The sequence below is a fragment of the Haliotis asinina genome, chromosome 6 (genome assembly GCF_037392515.1).
Source record: "Haliotis asinina isolate JCU_RB_2024 chromosome 6, JCU_Hal_asi_v2, whole genome shotgun sequence".
NCBI classification, from domain to species: domain Eukaryota; kingdom Metazoa; phylum Mollusca; class Gastropoda; order Lepetellida; family Haliotidae; genus Haliotis; species Haliotis asinina.
Genome location: NC_090285.1, coordinates 29,885,563 through 29,906,909, shown reverse-complemented (window position 1 = coordinate 29,906,909; position 21,347 = coordinate 29,885,563). Strand labels below are relative to the sequence as shown.

Here is a 21,347-nt window from a genome sequence, read left to right as displayed (position 1 = left end):
TCAACCCGGTCGCGCATAGGGTATGCCTTCACGCCAGACCAGCTAGACAAGCTATCGGACGGTGAAAAGGCCATCTCTCGAGCATACGGGAATCGATTCTGCGTGCCGCTCGACTTCGAGTTGCTCACGGGACACGCGCCGTTTTACCAGGCCGCGCTGGGTGATAGGCTCGAATACGAGCTCACGTTTAACGACTATAGCAAAGTAGTGCGTACGCCGAACGGTGATGAGGCCAGTTATGCCATAGACAACATCTCTCTGGAGTTCGACATGGTCACTAGCCCGGAGCTGGCCAGGCAGGTTCGAAGCCAGTACTCTGGGAAGATGGCTATCCTGTACGATCGCGTACTGAGGCATAGATCAGTCGTGCGAGATAAGAGCGACACTGTGTGGAATATCAACCTGAACGTGCCGGCGCGATTGATGAAAGGTATCCTGGTCGTCCCTGTGGAGGATTACGAGCCATTCCGGAGGGACAGCGAGAAGTTTTTCAACCCCGAGATTGAAAAGGTGGAAGTGACCATCGAGGGCGTGCCCAACCAGCTGTTCAGTCATGGTATGAGACCACACCAGCAGTGGGATGAGATAAAAAAGCTACCAGTGGGGACCCCACATTATATAACAAAGGACCTGGACCTCGGCTCCGTGCAGATCGGTGAATACCTGACCACCAAGTACGCCCTATGGTTGGACATGCGATCCACGGATGATGATAAACTGCACGGTAGCGGGCGCCGTATAGATAACGGCAGCGAAGGGATAACCATCCAGATTACTAAGAAGGCTCAACCCGCTGGTAAGTTGAAATTATATCTGTACGTTATTATGGACGCGCAACTTAATATAGACAATGGGAGATTCGTGCAAGCCATCTACTGATGGGGGGTACCCCCCCACACCCCCCAACAATAAACAGTCCCCACTGCCCCACCTCCCAACTGACCCACACTGCGCCATAGTGTGCGGGCAGACTGGCTGTGGGAAGACCGTTTTCGTCTTGGATATGTTGGAGGGTTACTACAAGGATGTGTTCGATAACATCGTTATCATGTGCCCTACTCTGAGCATGAATAAAACGTACGCGCGACCTTGGGTGATGACGGACCCGGACGTGCACAAAATCGACCCTGGAACACGCCTGCAGGACTGGTTGAAAGCTCTTCACGAGAAATTTAAAGGGGAACCGACGCTGTTCATACTGGACGACTGCAGCGCTAATCGCGAGATAACAAAAAAGAGAGACATGCTATCGTACCTGGCCTTCTCCGGCCGGCATGCAAATCACAGCGTCTGGGTGCTAACGCAGAAGTTCAACTCGGTGTTGAAAGACCTCAGGGAGCAGACGCGATGGGTGGCCTTATTTCACTGCAAGGACAGGGATTCGTTCGAGGAGTGTTTGAGAGAGAACGATGTGATGAGCAAATTAGAACGGGAACGGGTGAAGAAACAGCTCACTGAAACTAAACACGCTAAGCTCGTGCTCAAGACCGACCAACCAGTAGCATATAGGGTGTGCTAAAGCTAAGCAAAGCTAAGCAAAGCTAAGCAAAGCTAAGCTAAAGCTAAGCAAATGCTAAGTATAGCTATGATATTTGAAGTGTTTGTCGTGTGCAACTTAACCTTCATTTCTCTGTGTTTTGTCTGCATCGGGTATTATATAGTTAAAACTAAATCTTACTTGTTATATTATAAGATGGAGTGTGAGGAATTGCTCGAACAATTGTTGGTACCTGAGGGTGTGGGGGTCTCCCCCACTGATGATAAGCGAGAGAAACTGGTGGCGTTGGCTGTTGGCGGCAAAGCCAAACATTACTTTGGAGACTACACTCCGGATAAAATTCACAAAATGTCAGCCGAAGAAATCGATAAGCTGTACGCTAGATACGAGTCCCGGCTCGGAGCAGAAATGACAAAGACAATAGGATCGGCTATGACCCAGATATACACCGGTATTGTATCATACTTCCTTCCCATTCCACCAGAGCGCCGACTTTACCTGTGGGAGGACCTCGAGAAAGACCCTTTTATCGAACACGCCGTGAGTTCTATCAGCTGCGGGCTGTACCACAAATATGGTATGTTGTTGGCTCCAGTGACGGCGGCGATTATCACGGCAAAGCATTGTCAATTTGAGAGAAAAAATAATAATAATAGTATAGATGGATGCTGCTCCCGAGGTGATACCCCCCCACAGTGAGGGAAACCCCAGTGGGGGTACCCCCCACACCCCCAACAGTGAGGGAAACTCCACTGGAGGAAACCCACACAGTGAGGGAAGTGACCCCTTCACAGGAACCCCCAACAGTAACCAGGCAGAAGAATCCTAAGAGAGTAGCTGCCGGTAAAAAACGGTGGTGTAACCAACATAAAATTATTACAGTGACCAACCCAACCCGACTGTTGTTGGTTGTAGGCGTAACTGCTGCCTTGGCTATCTCGTGGTTATATACACGTGAGGGAACCCCTCACCGTGAGGTGGTACCCCCCACCCCAACACAATTAGAGGTCGACCCGCATATCATGTTATAATTTAAAAATATTTTTATATATACATAATGTCTGAGGGGAAAACGTTCGTCAACGACGCATACCACGCCACAGTGGTCGCCAGTCTAGCAGTAGGGTACGCTCGGTTGACTAAAATGGTGCTTAAACAACCAACTATCAAGCTAGATTTCAACCTGCAGGATATGGGTATGCTCATAATGAACCTTGGTATGGCGATGGCCACAAAAGACATCCTAGTAAAACAAGGGATAATACCTGATAATATAATGAAATAAATATAGGATGGCCACGATAGCTATGATGGTCGGTGGGGCGTTAGTGAATGCCCTGGCATTTTCCGGGAGTAATTTCCTCTTCTCGAAACTACGAGATGATCACGCGGCTGAAATACAGGAAGAAAGGAAGCGACACGATCTCGCTACTGAGAACTTACAAAAGGCACAGGCCGAGTACGCTAAAAAACGCCTCCAGAGGATCGATTTTATTAACGAACAACTCCAGCGTGAAAACCATGCCGTTCAAACATTCAACGATGTCGATGAAGCAATGAAAGAATACTACCTACTAACTGGTAAACGATTGGAACCGCTCAATAAACCCACACTCGCTCAGTACTACACACCATCCAAGGGACAAATGAATCGTGAACTGGGCTTCATAGTGTTGGGCATAGCAGCTACTGCGTTGGTTGCGAAGCAATTAAATTAAATACCTATATAAGTAAACATGAGACCCGCTCCATACCGATGCGAATACATACTTATGGGGAAGACCGAGGCCTGTGGTAGGAAATGCAGGAATCAGGGGTTCTGTTTCCATATGGGAAGTCCTAACTACACGTGTTCTGTGTGTGGTATCGGGGTTAAAGGACACTACTGTCTATGTAAAGCTCACGGAGCGAACGTAGTCAGACATCAACTCATCTACGAGAATAAAAAGGACTACATAAAAGAACGTAGGCGACTGCTCAAGATAGACTCCAAATAAATGTTTACTCAGCCACATATTTTTATCAAGGGTTACCTCCCTTTACTGTGACCCAATTAGACATTGGTTATGTTAGGTGTAAACACTATGACTACTGTACGCGAGCTTAAGCGGGTCGCAAAACAGAGAGGTGTGATCGGGTATTCTCGAATGCGGAAGTCAGCATTGTTGAGATTACTAGGTTTAGAAGCCCCTCCTACGGTAAAACAATTAAAAGCTCAAGCAAAACAGCTTGGATACACGGGTTATTCAAACCTGGGGAGAGCCGGGTTAGTCGAATTGTTATCACATACCCCAGTGGTGGTGCCTACAGTAAAACAACTGAAAGCCGAGGCACACGATTTGGGTTTAGGCGGGTATTCCCGTATGAGAAAACCACAACTTTTAGAATTATTACGACAGAATAGAGCTATTGACCTACAGTTCGTGCGCACTGAGCGCGCTGTAGGCAACTATTTGAGAGGTTGGCGCATGCACGTTGATAGAAACATAGACATTACAGATATCAAGCCTCTGATAGCTGATAAGGTCAACCAGGAACTAAATAACCTAGGAAGTATCAAGTTTCAGATCACAGTGAAAATGTCGCTCGATAAGCAGGTTGGGAGTACCACTGAGTATGTTCAGCCTTACTTCCGAGGTAAACAAGAGGTTGTCACTCATACAGAGACCATTGACGCATCAATCGATACCAGTTTTCAGCAGATACGAGAATACCTAGAACGCTACACACACTTGGGGTCCGGGTGGGCTGTAGATAAAATCGATAATGTCTATCTAGACATAGCTAACTACGTGCCATTCAGAGGCGGGTCATACCTAGCCTTGCCCCCCTACTATAGGAACAAACATGCCATAGTAAACGTTAAGAATAGAGGAAACTATTGCCTGAGGTTAGCTATCAGGTCAGCCTTATTTCCAGCTGACACTAATCTGAACAGGCCTTCTAATTATCCTCAGGATGATGGGCTCAACTGGGATGGTATAGATGAACCCACCCCCATATCCCAGATCACTAAAGTAGAAAAACAGAATAATCTGGCTATAAATGTCTTTGGACACGAAGGTAACACAACAATAGTACACAGGGTCAGCCCGGTGAAGGATCGCCAAGTTATCAATATATTCATGATCCAGCGAGGTGACAAGTATCACTACACATGGATAAAACACTTTAGCAGGCTGTTGTATGACCAATCGGCACACAGAGAAAAGACCCACTTCTGTGAACGATGCCTACATGGCTTCACACGAGCTGATTTATTAGAATCCCACCGGAATGATTGTCAAGGTGTGGGGAAGACGGCCATACGAGTCGACATGCCTAAGGAAGGTGATAATATCCTAAAATTCGGTAACCACAAGAACCAAATGTCTGTGCCTTATATCATATATGCCGACTTCGAAGCCTTAGTTGTGGGGGATTCCCCCAAACAAGAGCATAAAGCCTGTGGGTTTGGATACATTGTCGTCCATTGTGACGGGGAAACGAAAGCTCCGGTAGTGTATAGGGGCCCTGACGCGGCTGAAAGGTTTCTAAAGTGTTTGCAGGAGGAAGAAAAAATTATTAGGAATACATTGTATAGAATCGCTCCCATGCGTATGACCCGAGTCGACAGGCTAGCTCACGCTAGTAGCACTAACTGTCACGTGTGCGACTCACCACTTAACGGTGATTCGGTGAGAGATCACTGCCACATAACTGGTAAGTATAGAGGCGCCGCTCACAGCGCGTGCAACCTCAAGCTTAAAATCAACCCTAAGACAATAAACATCCCCGTTGTCTTTCACAACTTGAGAGGGTACGACTCACACTTGATCATGCAGGCCATCGCGAAAATCGATGGTAATATAACGTGCATCCCCAACAACATGGAGAGATACATCTCCTTCAGCTTAAACGGACTTAGGTTCATTGACTCATTTCAGTTCCTCCTGTCGTCACTCGACAGTCTGGTCAAGGCCAACAATACCTTCCCTATCACCGATCGATACACAGACGCCGAGACTAGACCCCTGCTTATGAGGAAGGGTGTGTACCCCTATGAGTACATGGATAGTTGGGTCAAGTTCACCGAGACCAGACTACCCCCTATTGACTGCTTTTATAGCAAGCTGAATGAGGCGTCCGTCTCACAAGATGATTACTCGCACACAACTAACGTATGGAATAAACTGGGTTGTAAGAACCTGGGTGATTATCACGACCTGTACTTGAGGACAGATGTACTGCTGTTAGCCGACGTGTTTGAGACGTTTAGGCGAACGTGTTTCAAGCAGTATAAACTCGACCCCGCATGGTATTACACCAGCCCAGGTCTGTCGTGGGACGCCTTGCTTAAAAAGACCGGAGTTAATTTGGAATTGCTCACAGATTACGACATGCACCTATTCATTGAGAAAGGCTTGCGAGGTGGGATTTCCATGGCATCCAAACGATACGCGAAAGCAAATAATCAATACGTGAAAGGTTACGATCCTAACAAGCCAACCAATCACATTCTCTACCTCGACGCAAACAACCTGTACGGCTGGGCCATGAGCCAGTATCTACCTACAGGGGGATTCGAATGGGTACCCCACGTTGATGTTATGGGGGTTGCACCAGATTCGAACAAAGGGTATATCCTCGAAGTTGACTTAGAGTATACCAAGGAATTACACACATCGCACAACAGCTACCCCCTGGCCCCCGAACGTATGAGGGTTAACCCAGACTGGATGTCTGAGTACCAACATAACTTGTTAGGTGGGCGTGTGACAGACGTTGAAAAACTCGTGCCTAACTTAATGAATAAGACCAAGTACATCGTTCACTATCGCAACCTACAGCTGTACCTGTCGTTGGGTATGAGGCTGACCAAAATACACAGGGTGCTCATGTTCGACCAGAGCCCATGGATGGAGCCCTACATCAGAATGAACACAGACCTACGAAAAAAAGCCACCAGTGATTTTGAGAAAAATCTCTACAAGCTCATGAACAACTCGGTGTTTGGTAAGACTATGGAGAACCTGAGGAAACGCGTGACCGTGAAGCTGGTTCGGTCGAGTGAGGAAGACAAGCTCAGGAGATTGATAGCCAGTCCGGCATTCAACCGTAGTAAGATATTCACAGACAACCTGGTTGCCCTACACATGAAGAAAAGCCACATAAAATTCAACCGGCCTGTTTACGTGGGGATGAGCATCCTCGATTTATCCAAACACCTGATGTACGACTTTTACTACAACGAGCTCAAGAAACAGTACGGTGACAGGTGTGAAGTGCTGTACACTGACACGGATTCCCTGCTGATGGAGATTCGAACCGAGGACGTGTACGAGGACATGAAAAAACACCTCGATTTATACGACACCAGCGACTACCCTAAGACCCATACCATACACAGTACGGTAAATAAAAAGGTCCTAGGTAAGATGAAGGACGAGTGTGCTGGCACGCCCATAGCCGAGTACATAGGTTTGAGACCTAAGATGTACTCCATACTGAAAGCCGACAATAGTGAGATCCGGAAGGCTAAGGGGGTTAAGAAGTATGTGGTGAAACAACACATCAAACACGCCAGATTCAAGGAAGCCCTGTTCAAGACCCGTACCTTTAGGCATAAAATGAACACACTTAGAAGTGATGGACATAAGATATACGGACTGACTATAAACAAGACGTCCCTGTCGCCTATGGACACGAAACGTTGGATAGCTATTGATGGGATAAACACATACGCGTATGGACATGAAAAAATTTGAGGCTGTTTACTACAGCCCGCGTGGGTACTGGAAAGGAGCTAGCGCAGTAGATAAGCTAGCTAAAATAGCGCGAGTACCCCCGGAGGAAGCCAAAGCGTGGCTTGAAAAACAAGCCCTGTGGCAGATCTATTTGCCGGCACCACGCTACGTGCCTAGAAGGAGGTTCGGTATTAACATACCTAATAGCGTTCACCAGGCAGACCTACTGTTCCTACCCCACGACAAGAGGTACAAGTATGCCTTAACCGTAGTGGACGTAGCCAGTCGTTACAAGGAAGCCGAACCCTTGACCACGAAAGATTCGGCCCAGGTAGCCAGAGGATTCGAACGCATATACAAACGCAGTCCGCTGACGTGGCCAACAGAGCTGCAAGTTGACCCCGGACGGGAGTTCATGGGTGCCGTGTCACAACTGCTAGCCAAACACGATACAAAGGTCAGGCGTGGCACGGCCGGAGCCCATCGCAGCCAAGCCATAGTTGAGAGATTTAATAGGACTTTGGCTGAGCGCTTGTTCGGCCATCAGTATGCTAGGGAGATGGTCACCCCTGGAAAACGATCGACTGAATGGGTCACGAGGTTACCCAAGGTGGTGTCGGCAATCAACCATGAAGTCACCCGTCTCACCGGTAAGAAACCGGCAGACGCTATCAAACTAAAATCAATAGTTGCAGAGTCGGCCGCTCCATTGCGTGGGAAGGAGAAACAGATACCAGATAGGGCCCTAGTGAGGTATCTATACCAGCCGGGGGAACACGAGGGTGATAGCCGTAAGCGGGCCACCGATCCTATATGGTCAGTCAAAACTTACAACATAGATAAAGTGGATATGAAAGCCGACGAACCTAACTTATACTACTTGAGGGATGGGCCGGGTAGGGGGTTTGTAAGAGAAGAATTATTGATCGTACTGTACGGCACAGTGTTACCTCCAACACACGTTAAGTAGTAGGGGTAATAGTAGCAAGAGCTAAGGGCCCAACCAAAGCCTTATTTAGTAAATAAGGCTTTGTAGAGACTTTTCTTGAAAGTGTTTTAAAACCCCCATTGTATATACTACTTAACCATATTCCAGCCTTATGACGGGGCCTGTAATTGATCAACTGGGGATCACAACACCCAGTGATCAACAACATGATCTATGCAATTAGGACATGCACATGGTGACATGCATGTTGGGTTAACCAAGGGGCATGGTGGGCGAGCTGGCTAAGGCGCCAGGCTAGTGATCCAGCGAGGTTGAGGTTTCGGGATCGAGCCCACCTGTGACCGGGTGTAAAAACCTTGGAGTCAGCTTTCTGTGCAGACTCTTTCAGTGTTGTCACAACCCCTAGTGTACAGTACACAACCCTGTGCACTTAAAAGAACCCACGAATCCGTTGGTATATGACCAGATGGTGGCCACATTAACACGTGCATACACCTAGTTGTGGGTACAGCAACGTGCAGTGAACTTGGACAAAGTGCTGTGACTATGTGTCCCAGTCCGCCCAGCTGTCATTTGGGTTAGGATGAGAGAGCCACAATAAACTCGGTGCACCTAGTGGCAGCACGAGTTGTATACTCCCCACGGAGTTGAGATTGAAATATGATGTGCTGTTGAGATTGACATCCGGTGATCGAAGGAAAAATACCATAAGCCATCTTTTTCCCATTCACCATATTAACAAAAGCTTAAATTTCTTAACTTTGGTAGATAATTTACTGTCAAAGGGATTGGCATAAGTGTCAAGGAGTTGTCAATCTCTTCTCCACTCAAATCTGTCACACTTGTCATTGTATAAGGGTAGGTTGTTATTGCTTCATATGGGGAGAGATAATTCTTCCAAAGGTGGTGCGCCATTTCTGTGAAATGAACTGCCTATTGCTATAAACTGCATTGATTGTATTTATAACACATCTTTTGTGTTGCACAATTAACTAAAACATTACATTATAGTGCTTTAGCACCTATTTTCTGGTTGGATTTTGTGATAATTTTCATTATTAGCCTCATTATTATTACTGAATAAGCTTCACCACAACTAGTTTAATTCAGTCTGCTGCCTCAGGGGTTGGGGGCAGTTCAGTTTGTCAGGTCGGATGTAGTATCCGGATAATGGACCACATATGCGATTCTTACATTACAATACTCCAGTCACCTAGAGGAGCCCTTCACCGGACATACACGTGATATATGGTTTGATTGGGAACACATAACCAGACTGATATATTCAGTTCACTAATTTCAGGCAGGTCACTCTTCTCATTTGTCTCTGTTTTCCAAGCAGGGTAAATGGGTACCTGTTGGGATAAGTTATGTGACTATTCCACTTTCTAGGGCCTTTTGACAGCATGATTAATAAAAGGTTATTTCTCATCTTATTGAACATGTGCATTGCACACAGAAAGGGGCGTGTTATAAGGCTTATATATTTCTTGTAAACAAGCACCTATTATCTCCTCTACTTTCTTACAGATGTCGTAGAGTGTTTTTTGTTTTCAGCTTATTCTTTCAGCACTCCCTTGTTCTTTTTAAGCATGTTAATGGTATCTGACATTTGGTTGTCCTACTTTCTGCCACGCAGCACGCCCATGCCGAAACTAATATAAAAAGATTTATTTCATTGGTTGGCAAATAGTAATTACTGGAGACTGAATGAATCTGATTGGCCGAGAACTTCATAATATCATTCAGTAGAACTTGGCAGAGATATGAGACAGATCTTGAAGTGGTGCCTTTTGCTATTTACAGATTTTTGTCATTTTTATTTTTCTTGGTTTCTTTGGAAACGATTTGTACTTAGTCTCAAAAGGGAGGGATGGGCTCCACTTCCAGAACACAACTTGAAAACCATTTGATAATCTTTCAGCAGATCTTGGCAGATATATGAGACAGATCTTTAAATGGTGCCTTTTGCTGTTTACAGATATATGGCATGTATATTTTTCATGATTTCCAGGGAAATTCTGGATAGGACTTAACCCCCAAAAGTACTAGAATTTGTACCTTACTGAGAAAGTGAAATCCCAAATGTGACAAATGTTCCACGGAAACGATTCAAACTTAGTCTAAAAATAACATCAAGTAACTATCAGATGATTTGTCCTTTGAAATATGTGGGGGCCAGGGGGGATATGTTATCTTCTGATGACTCTTGTTTCAAAAAAAGGTGGGGTCAGGAGTGTGTATGTGTTCAAGTGGTAGTCTGGAATTGGATCACAAGTTGGGACATCCTGAGTCAACAGAACTTCAGGACTTTGAATATTGGATGCGGGTGCAGGAAGATTCTTGTGAAGATCTATAAGTTTATCTGGTGAGAATTCTGTCTGCTAACATCTAACAGTGAACAGAGATGGTCTTCAAAGAGCATGTGATTTGGAGAGAACTGTAAGACTTTGGGAAGTTGTCTAGAGGGTACCTGAATAAGCTTAGAATTTATCTGAGGATTGGTGCAATATGAGCACGTAGGTGACAACACAACCGGAAGTGACGTCATGGAATGTGAAGTGACATCATACAACAGGAAGTGGCGTCATAGAACCGGAAGTAAGATCATATGACTGGAAGTGATGTCATAGAAATAGCAGTGACGTGATTAAATCGTAAGTGATGTGATATAAGCAGAAGTGATGTCATAGAGACTGGAAGGTGTCAAAAACGATTTATCAGGAGCTGCGGAGGTTTACCGCATTAATTAGGACTTTGTCATTGTTTGTGCTTTTATTCTGTTATTGATCTAATTTCATTCCAAATATTTCAGAATCTTCTTGCATGCTAACTTCCAGTTCTGGAAATATATTAACAAGATAATATGGTGGTGGGAATATTGAACAAGAGGTTACCTATGTCTTAGTTATCACAAATGGTGAATTTTGGATGCCAACCATAATCCAGAGGGAACGTTTACGACATGATTAAGAACAATTACGGATATTGTTAGTAATTATTGGTAAACTTACCTCTTGATTATGGGATCTTGAACCCTCCCTTACCTCCCTGCAAAGTATATGAGGAAAATATAGATTACAAAAATATAAATTATGATGGGGTTTAGTGATCATTGCTGTGGCCTCACAGCTAAGGGAGATAACCATGTAGTAATTTAGGTATACTACTAGGGATAGCTAGGACTAAATTTTAATCGCTTTCATTCTGTATATCTGTGTCGTCCATAGGAAACCAGCAACCATAATCAAGAGCTAAGTTTACTAATAGTTATTAGCAATATCTGTAATTGTTCGTGTTTATGATATGTCAGAACTCACAAGAGCATCACATCCATGTGTTCAGGATGTAGGGTGTGACCTCTCTATCATATGAACCCACCCAAACACACTGTCCACCTCATGTTTTCTGGATGTCCATTGTAATCTCTTCTGTGACACATGAATTAAAGAACTTTCAGCTTTATTTCTTAAAGTTTGAAAAAGTAATTTTAAACATTTATGCTGAACATTAACATGCTTTTTGGATTTATCAGAAATTGACCACGATTATAGCCTTACATTTTTGAAAACACATGCAAACAGTGTTCTAGTTATTTCTTTCATAAATAAGATTGCTGACGTTTCACATGTCCAGTTAATATCCATATTTCTTTCAATAAATGGCTCAAGCTCACTTTTTTGGAACATTTTATTTCTTTATTGTGATAATATTATCTAAGTTTTTGATTTTTGCTACTTGAGTATTATGACTGTTGTGGTCTGAAGTTGCCGTCAGTATGCTTTGTTTATGGTATTTTTGCAGGAGGAAAAATCACTTCAACACAGTAATGTAAGAGTGGAGAATTCAAGTATTGATCACCCTTCATTTTGTTATCAGCATGATGCCTTGAATGCAGAATTGTCATCTGCCACCATTAGTGACAATCCTTCATCAGCTGGTAGTCATCAGGACAAGCAGAACACAGAACTGATATCTGCCACCATGGGTGACAATCCTCCATCAGCTGGTAGTCATCAGGACAAGCAGAACACAAAACTGATATCTGCCACCATGAGTGACAATCCTCCATCAACTGGTAGTCATCAGGACAAGCAGAACACAGAACTGATATCTGCCACCATGGGTGACAATCCTCCATCAGCTGGTAGTCATCAGGACAAGCAGAACACAGAACTGATATCTACCACCATGAGTGACAATCCTCCATCAACTGGTAGTCATCAGGATAAGCAGAACACAGAACTGATATCTGCCACCATGGGTGACAATCCTCCATCAGCTGGTAGTCATCAGGACAAGCAGAACACAGAACTGGTATCTTCCACCATGAGTGACAATCCTCCATCAGCTGGTAGTCATCAGGACAAGCAGAACACAGAACTGGTATCTTCCACCATGAGTGACAATCCTCCATCAGCTGGTAGTCATCAGGACAAGCAGAACACAGAACTGATATCTACCACCATGAGTGACAATCCTCCATCAGCTGGTAGTCATCAGGACAAGCAGAACACAGAACTGATATCTACCACCATGAGTGACAATCCTCCATCAGCTGGTAGTTATCAGGACAAGCAGAACACAGAACTGATGTCTACCACCATGAGTGACAATCCTCCATCAGCTGGTAGTTATCAGGACCAGCAGAACACAGAACCAATAGCATATACCATCAGTGGCAGTATAAAGACAATGATGACGGATACTGAAGTGATGACTTTGTCAAGACATGGACCAGAAAACAGGAGTAACTTATCCACACATAATCCAAAGAACATCTCAGATGGAAATGATTCTGGTACCTTATCTTCTAACGAATCAAATGGTCAATGTATTGAACTGTTAGGACATTCTACTGCAGACAAAGTGCTTAGAAGGCGCAAGAAGAAAAGGTTAACATATGGCAAACAGAAAAGGACGATTAAAACAATAAATGATGCAAGGAAGACTTGTGCCTTGAACAAATCAGAGAAGAAAGAGAAAAGATTGAAATTTCATATCCTAATTGAAGAGAATGCTTTCAAACCAGCCACCTTCTTCAGTAACACACACATAAGTCAGAAACAGTGGTTTGAATGTGTTTGTGGAGGTGATGCAAATGACAAAGGAGGCAAGAAAAAGAAGCTGACCAATGTGCAGTGCGTTGTCTGTGGCCTGTGGCAGCATGCACAGTGTCTACATTATGACCCCCACAATACTAACCATGGATGCTATAAGTGTCCCCACTGCCATGTATCATCAGTAAGTAAATGTCTGTTCACACTTTGATCAAGGATATGATATCCTCATGTTGATTAATAGTGATTGATGCTTTGGACATGTTCAGATTGCTTGCAGCCTTTATCTGGCACACACAGTGTTTAATTACAGTTGTGTTGGTTATTGCTGATACGTTTTCTTGCTCATAAAATACATCTTTTGCATGTTTTGAATCCTATACTTTCTGACAGTAATGACATATGTGACATCCATTTCAGTCCCCAGTTCCATCAGGTGCCACCCTGATCATCTCCCCATTTTCCATCTGCCACCAGTGGGAGGAGGAGATCAAGAAACATGTGCAGCAGGAGACACTTCGTGTGTTTGTAAGCCTCAAGTGTTACAAACTGAAACTCAAAAATATATTGATTATTCATCATATTGATAGTCTATCAAGCAGTTTGACTATCCATCCCACTGGAACATCCTAGATATAATTGTGTCAAATACTTTCGGTGTTGACACCATCCATGTAATTGAAGTCTCTCTCTTATTTTTGTGCAACGCTTTCCGTGTGTGCCAGTCTTCTTCTTTTGGCTGTTTGATGTCACATAACTGTTGCAAATGAAACCCGTCTGCATTTCCAGTGTTTTCGCCATGTCATCCACGACTAGGTCCAGTGCCATTCTGTGTGTGTATACTCTCTTATCGAATGATATTTAATCGGTCCTCCATCAATCATTGTTAAATACTTTAAACTAATAAAATGAAAATACATGTATTCAGATAAAAAAGTGGCCTCGATTGTAATTGCAATGTTTTGAAGTTCATTTCAATAGACCATGAATTTATGGCACATCTGAAATTGAAATGGCATACTTAAATTATCATGACAGTGCCCATGAGTCACACTTGAGAAAAAGCTTCATTTCGATCCCCATGTTGAATGTTGTAGGTGTACACAGGAGTGAGCAAACAAGGTTTCCTTCAGCCACAAACACTGGCTGATTGTGATATAGTCATTACAACATATGAAACTCTGAGGAAGGAAATTGATTATGTGGACTTACCACACAGTAACAGTAAGTACGTACTTCGATGAGCAGAGAACCTGGATAGACAGTAGATATCACAATGATATACAAGCATGATTGGTCAGGCCTGGTAGTTATCATTGACAGAAAGATGAGATACATGTCTGGTAGAATTTGTTGAAAGTTGTCCATTGACAGGAGTGACATATAGAAGGATATGAACATATAGTGGTGTGTAATGTCCAGTTGGCCACTGATGATGTCCACAGCTGTTCCATCCTGTGCCTATGTATATGGCAATTTGTGGAGGAATGCTAGGTATGAATTCGTGGCAGTCATGATTTTTCAAGACAACTAAACTTTGCTGGAAGTGCTTACTTTCTTTTCTATACAGTCTGCTGGATTAACTTTAGCTCTGGCTTGGGTAGTTGAGAGGGACTAAATGATGACTGCTATACCTAGAGCCTGGTGATGAAGTGTCAGATGCTGCCGTTACTGGTGATACGGCACCAGGTGAGGCGATGTCCAGACTTTATACCATGAGACTTGATGCAAAGGAGGGTGAAGCATGCCACTGCGCATGCATGATTGACTCCAACAGATGGGTTACAGATGGATGGTGTCAGTGTCCGGAACAGATGGATGGAGGCTGGTGTCTGGCACAAACAGATATTATCCAGAAAGTGGACACACAGGAATATATCTGGTCATGGCCTCGTATGCATAAATATATGTTTCTGGTGTAAGTTGATGATGAAAATGTCTTTGAGAAGGCTTTTATTGACATCTGCCATCTGTCTTGCAGGCTCTGCAGGACGAAGGTTCCGGCATAGGAAACGATTCATGGCCATCCCAAGTCCAATCATAGCTGTGGAATGGTGGAGAGTAAGTTGAATTATATGTAATAAAACAGATCCCAGTCATTCTCCAGAGGCCTTGACAAGAGCACTGACAAGGAGATGAACTGTTTGACAAAATTGCAGTCATTCACTTAATGCATACTTATTATTCATGCAGACCTATACTAACATTTCCTAAACGCCTTCAATTGCTTAGTGTTACGAGGGGATGTCAATAAGTTTTGAGCCTTGTATAGAAAAACACAAAATATTGGTATGAACCACATTTATTTTTCAACATAGTCCCCTTGTGAGTCAAGACACTTGTTCCATCTTTTCTGCCAGGCGTTGATGCCATCTCTGTAGAAGGTGCCATTTTGGTCCGCAAACCAAGCCTCAGTAGCAGCAATAAGCTCATTATCATCCTGAAATCTACAACCACGCAAGTGTTTCTTGAGATTTGGGAACAGATGGTAATCACTTGGAGCCAGGTCTGGAGAGTAGGGGGGGATGCGGCAAGATTTCGTACCGGCATTTCTGGACAGCAGTGGCTGCAACGCGAGAGGTGTGTACTGGAGCATTGTCATGATGTAGAAGAATACCACGTCTGATCTTGCCCCGGCGCTTCTCCTTGATTGACTGTCGCTCTTGCCTCAACAAGTTAGTGTAATATTCCCCATTCGTTGTTCTTCCTTTGGTAAGTAATCTATGTGGATGATGCCTTTGCTGTCCCAGAGGACTGTCGCCATTACCTTCTGCACTGATCTGGAGGCTTTGAACTTTTTGCTCCTGGGAGAAGTGACATGTTTCCATTCCATGGATTCTTGTTTGCTCTCAGGATCATAGTGGTGGATCCAGGTTTCATCACAGGTTACTAGCCTAAAGTATAAATCCTCTGGATTCTTGTTGTATCTGGTTAGCATGGAGTTGCTTATGGTGACCCTTGTTTGCTTCATTTCATCTGTAAGCATTCTTGGCACCTATCTTGCGCACACCTTAGACATGACGAGATGTTCATGAAGAATTGTCTCGATAGATCCGTGTGAAATGCCTGTGGTCTCCTCTCACTTGTGGAGTGTGATTCGACAATTTTCCAGCACAAGTCTATGCACTCTGTCAATGTTTTCCTGACTAGTGCTTGTTGTTGGTCATGACAAGGGTCATCTTCAAGACTCTCTCTACCATGCTTAAATTCATTGACCCATCGTTTGATGGTAGCAGATGAAGGGGAATACTTCCCATAAACTGCTGAAAGTCTTTCTTCAATGTTCTTCGCCGAGTTTCCTTCAAGAACTAAAAACTTAATTACTGCTCTGCTACTCAATTTTATTCATTTTCAGTGCCGTGAGGGGGGTCTCTTTCTGTCAATGTGAGCTGTTCAATAACTTTTGAGAGTAGGATACCAAAACTTATATATCACATCAGCTACACCCCAAGGTTCAATGTTGTACCATAGGCTGTGACACCTGGGTATGAAAAATGCTCAAGGCTCAAAACTTATTGACATCCCCTCGTATCCATGCACCATTGTTATCAAGCCTGCATCCATGAAAATGGTGGACCCACATGATACTTAATTTGTGAACTGACTTTTTACACCACATCTCTTCACAGACACGATGTCGTCATGCCTAGTATCAAATCATACAGATTTCAGTTTCATCCTGTCATCAGTAAAAGGGTGATTAAGAAAAACACCATGAATAATGTTATCATCTTGTTGCATTCAGAAATGGCATGACATCAAACAATGCCCAAATACTTCATTTCAGTAATATAGATGAAATAGTAGCAGAGCTGAATTGCTGAGATTGATGTCTCTGTAGTTTGTAATGCTGTCTGACATAGGCTGGTTTCACTATGGGCTGTCATGGTTCTGAAGCCTGTTTTGAAGATGAACCATACGGATATGATTATCTTGCTGACATGTCATCTTTACCTGTTGATACTGATATCATATCGACAGTATGGTATTTCAGTGAACACCAAACACCTGGCAATTTCAAAGGTTCCAATTTCATGCAACCACTTTTCTCAAAACATTTGGTTGCTTGTCACAGTCAATACATTTCAATGATTTACCTTGTATTTAACTTGGTCACACATCTGTGAATGTGGGACAAATTTCTTACTCATTGGATTATATGTAATATGTACATATAGTTTTAAGCTCATCAAAGATAAACCTTATAAATCATTGGATTATCATGCATGATTCTGAAAAATCCATGGCAATTCTATTTTGATATGATGTGATGCTTGATCTTTCCAAATGAAGATTTGTATACATTTCAGATATGTCTTGATGAAGCACAGATGGTGGAATGCACAACAACTAAGGTACTAGTCTGTACTGTCAGTGTATTAGTCTGCCATGTGTGTCAGTGTGAGTCTGTCATGCCTGTCAGTGTATGAGTCTGTCATGTGTGTCAGTGTAGGAGTCAGTCATGTGTGTCATTGTATGAATCTGCGATGTGTGTCAGTGTAGGAGTCTGCCTTGTGTGTCAGTGTGAGTCTGTCATGTCTGTCAGTGTAGGAGTCTGTCATGTGTGTCATTGTATGAGTCTGCCATGTATGTCAGTGTATGTGTCAGTCATGTGTGTCAGTGTAGAAGTCAGTCATGTGTGTCATTGTATGTGTCAGTCATGTATGTCATTGTATGTGTCACTAATGTGTGTCAGAGTAGAAGTCAGCCATCTGTGTCATTGTATGTGTCAGTCATGTGTGTAATTGTATGTGTCAGTCAGTGTAGAAGTCAGTCATGTGTGTCATTGTATGTGTCAGTCATGTGTGTAAGTGTAGAAGTCAGTCATATGGGTCATTGTATGTGTCAGTCATGTGTGCCAGTGTAGGAGTCAGTCATGTGTGTCAGTGTAGGAGTCAGTCATGTGTGTCAGTGTAGGAGTCAGTGTGTGCCACTGTAGGAGTCAGTCATGTGTGTCACTGTAGGAGTCAGTCATGTGTCTCTAGGAATCAATCATATGTGTCAGTGTAGGAGTCTGTCATGTGTCTCTAGGGATCAGTCATATGAGTCTGTGTTGGAGTCAGTCATGTGTGTCAGTGTAGGAGTCAGTCATGTGTGTCAGTGTAGGAGTCTGTCATGTGTCTCTAGGGATCAGTCATATGAGTCTGTGTTGGAGTCAGACGTGTCAGTGTAGGAGTCAGTGTGTGTCAGTGTAGGAGTCAGTCATGTGTGTTGGCATAGGAATCATTGTGTGTCAGTGATGAAGTCAGTCATGTTTGTCAGTGTAGGAGCCAGTGTGTGTCACTGTAGGATCAGTCAGTGTAGGAGTTAGTATGAGAATGCTCCATACCACAGTGTTAGAGATTCCTTGGCAAAGACTCCTACCACCACTTCCAGAAAACCTGAGATGATATCTTGGTTGTCCAGGCGTGGTATCGACTTTCAAGCTAACGCTACTAAAACTAAACTGTATCATATCATACTAGCTTGCAAACCACCCCCTGTTTACTTGACACCATGTTGAAAAAGCATGGCCATGAAATTCAATGTTTGTAGCCCTATCACTGTGACTTTAATCCAATTTAACTGGTCTGGGGCAATTTAAGGGATTCAGCTGCACAAAATATGTTCTTTCAAACTCAAATACATTAAACAAATTGTCAACAGTAACACCAGAAGTATGGCAGCAATGTGTCAATTGTGTGATCAGGGTGGAAGGACAATGCTGGGTTAAAGATGGTCTATAAAGGAAATGTGTCTAACCCATCTTGATTAGTGTAGACTCAGAGGATGACACCAACACCGGTAGCTCTAATTTTGAAGCTGGATTGTCAGACCATGACTAATTATTAGTTTTATTATTCTTTAATGCGTTTCAGACATTCCTTTGATATAACATTAGTGAAGCTGAAACCGATGTTACCATGACCCAAGGTCATGCATGTGCGTTGCCTGCTGACCTTACCTGTAACTCAAACAATTCTAATCTGAGGATCAGTTGCTGACTCCTACATTGACACAAATCAGAGACTCATGCGCTGATACACATCACTGATTCCTACTCTGACACTGACACACATACAGTGACATACATGGCTGACTCCTTCACTGACACACATGACTGACGCATACAATGACACACATGACTGACTCCTACACTGACACACATGATTGACTTCAACACTGACACACATGACTGACATACAATGACAGACATGACTGACATACAATGACAGACATGACTGACTCCTACACTGACACACATGATTGACTTCAACACTGACACACATGACTGACATACAATGACAGACATGACTGACTCCTACACTGACACACATGATTGACTTCAACACTGACACACATGACTGACACATACAATGACAGACATGACTGTCTCCTACACTGACACACATGATTGACTTCAACACTGACACACATGACTGACACATACAATGACAGACATGACTGATTCCTACACTGGCACACATGGGTGTCTTCTACAAACAGAAATTTTGATAGTTACTAAAGTAACTTTTCATTTAAGTGACTAACAAAGTTACACCTATTTTATCTTATGCGAAAGGGGATCAGATTAAGATATACTTTGATGGCATGTGTTCATTTGGTGGTATTTGGAAGATAGTTGACAAAAGGGGTGTCCCAAACATTTGGTTGACAGACTATAGTGGTGCACAAAGTAGGAATGTGGTGTGTTAGTGTAAGGGATAGTAGAGAAGAATTAAAGTTGTGCCTTTATGAAACCTGTGTTTTCATGTAATCTACAGACTGCAGAAATGGCCATGCGATTGAGTGGTGTTAATCGTTGGTGTGTCACTGGTACCCCAATACAGAAGAGTATACAAGGTAAGGTTTTTTGAATGCTGTTTGCTAATTCTTTTTTACATTAATATCGGCTTATCCTCAATATCGGCTCAGTAGAATCTGTCTTAAGTTTTTGGAATACAAGGACAAATATAAAGATTTGTGGCCTTACGTAGATTGTGCAACTTAAAGTGCTAGTGAGCTACATAGACCTCCTTGCAGCATGGTCATACAACTGTAAACATCATATAGTCATGATTAGGTACAACAATACTTACTTGAATGTAGCATCAACATCACAATCATGGAGCCTTAACTCACAGTCTTCACATCAACAAGCTCTTTGGAAGCTTGGTATCTTGACTGTTGACACAGGCTGAAAAGTTTCCTGGAACGTCTGACCTGGTACCAGGTGAACTCAGATAGAAAAGCAGTTTCACTCAGGATGAAACCTGCATACATCACTTATCCTGAGTCACAAATACAGAATTAACAGTAACCCATGCCTCAGTCGGAGACAACAAGTTTCAGCGGTTGGCAAAGTCATGGCTTGTCTTTCCTGAATGTAAAAGGGTTTCTTCAGGAGTTTAAGGGGAAAACATGCAAAGAAAGTATGAAAAAGCTGGACAAAGGTTATTGTGTCGAAAAGAAAACATGAGCTATAACTTAGTGTCAGTGAGAGTTATTTTGATTCAGATCTGTATGGCCTTCTGCTGTTCCTGGGCATGGATCCCTACTGGGTACAACTGTGGTGGAACAAGTTGCTGTACCAGCCATTCACCTATGGCATCACTCAGCCTATGTATGACACCCTGTCACAGACACTGTGGCGCACATCAAAGAAAGATGTGTTGGATCAGGTTTGTTGCTTGGTTTTGTTTTATGGTCATCAGGTGGCCCCAAGCAGGAACAGGACAGGAACTGGATCTTCACATACATTTATTGTCACTAAAAGTTGAATCTTTTTGATAAAACATGTTAAGTCAAAGAAATTAGATTTAAGTGATGAAACATTCATGAATGCATTTCAGTGCCAAGATAATCATTGATTTGCAGAAAAGAAGTGTAGGTAGATAAGCGAGTGAATGTGTTAGCGAGATGATAAAGAAAACATTCTATTCAAGTCAAACAGTATTTTCTATTACATCACTGCATAATTGCTTCATCTTGCCATTTCTCTCTATTTTCTTCACTATATGGCTGAAGCGTGTCTGGTTTGTTTGATATGTCGACAGATAATCCTGTATGGGGGATTACCGTCTTGTCTTTGATGTACCGACTATATCCTGTACTGGAAAGTCAAATACTGGACA

At 43.2% G+C, this 21,347-nt stretch overlaps 1 protein-coding gene across 1 annotated transcript in view; it reads left to right on the top strand.

Annotated features, from left to right (window-relative positions):
* The window catches only part of LOC137287583 (E3 ubiquitin-protein ligase SHPRH-like), a 192,413-nt gene that overhangs the window by 78,517 nt on the left and 92,549 nt on the right, over positions 1-21,347 (top strand). The window contains exons 7-13 of the mRNA XM_067819951.1: positions 11,978-13,417; positions 13,654-13,761; positions 14,331-14,457; positions 15,215-15,294; positions 17,544-17,588; positions 19,998-20,076; positions 20,731-20,894. Coding sequence (XP_067676052.1) covers positions 11,978-13,417; positions 13,654-13,761; positions 14,331-14,457; positions 15,215-15,294; positions 17,544-17,588; positions 19,998-20,076; positions 20,731-20,894 — 2,043 coding nt within the window. The remainder of the gene's footprint in view (positions 1-11,977; positions 13,418-13,653; positions 13,762-14,330; positions 14,458-15,214; positions 15,295-17,543; positions 17,589-19,997; positions 20,077-20,730; positions 20,895-21,347) is intronic.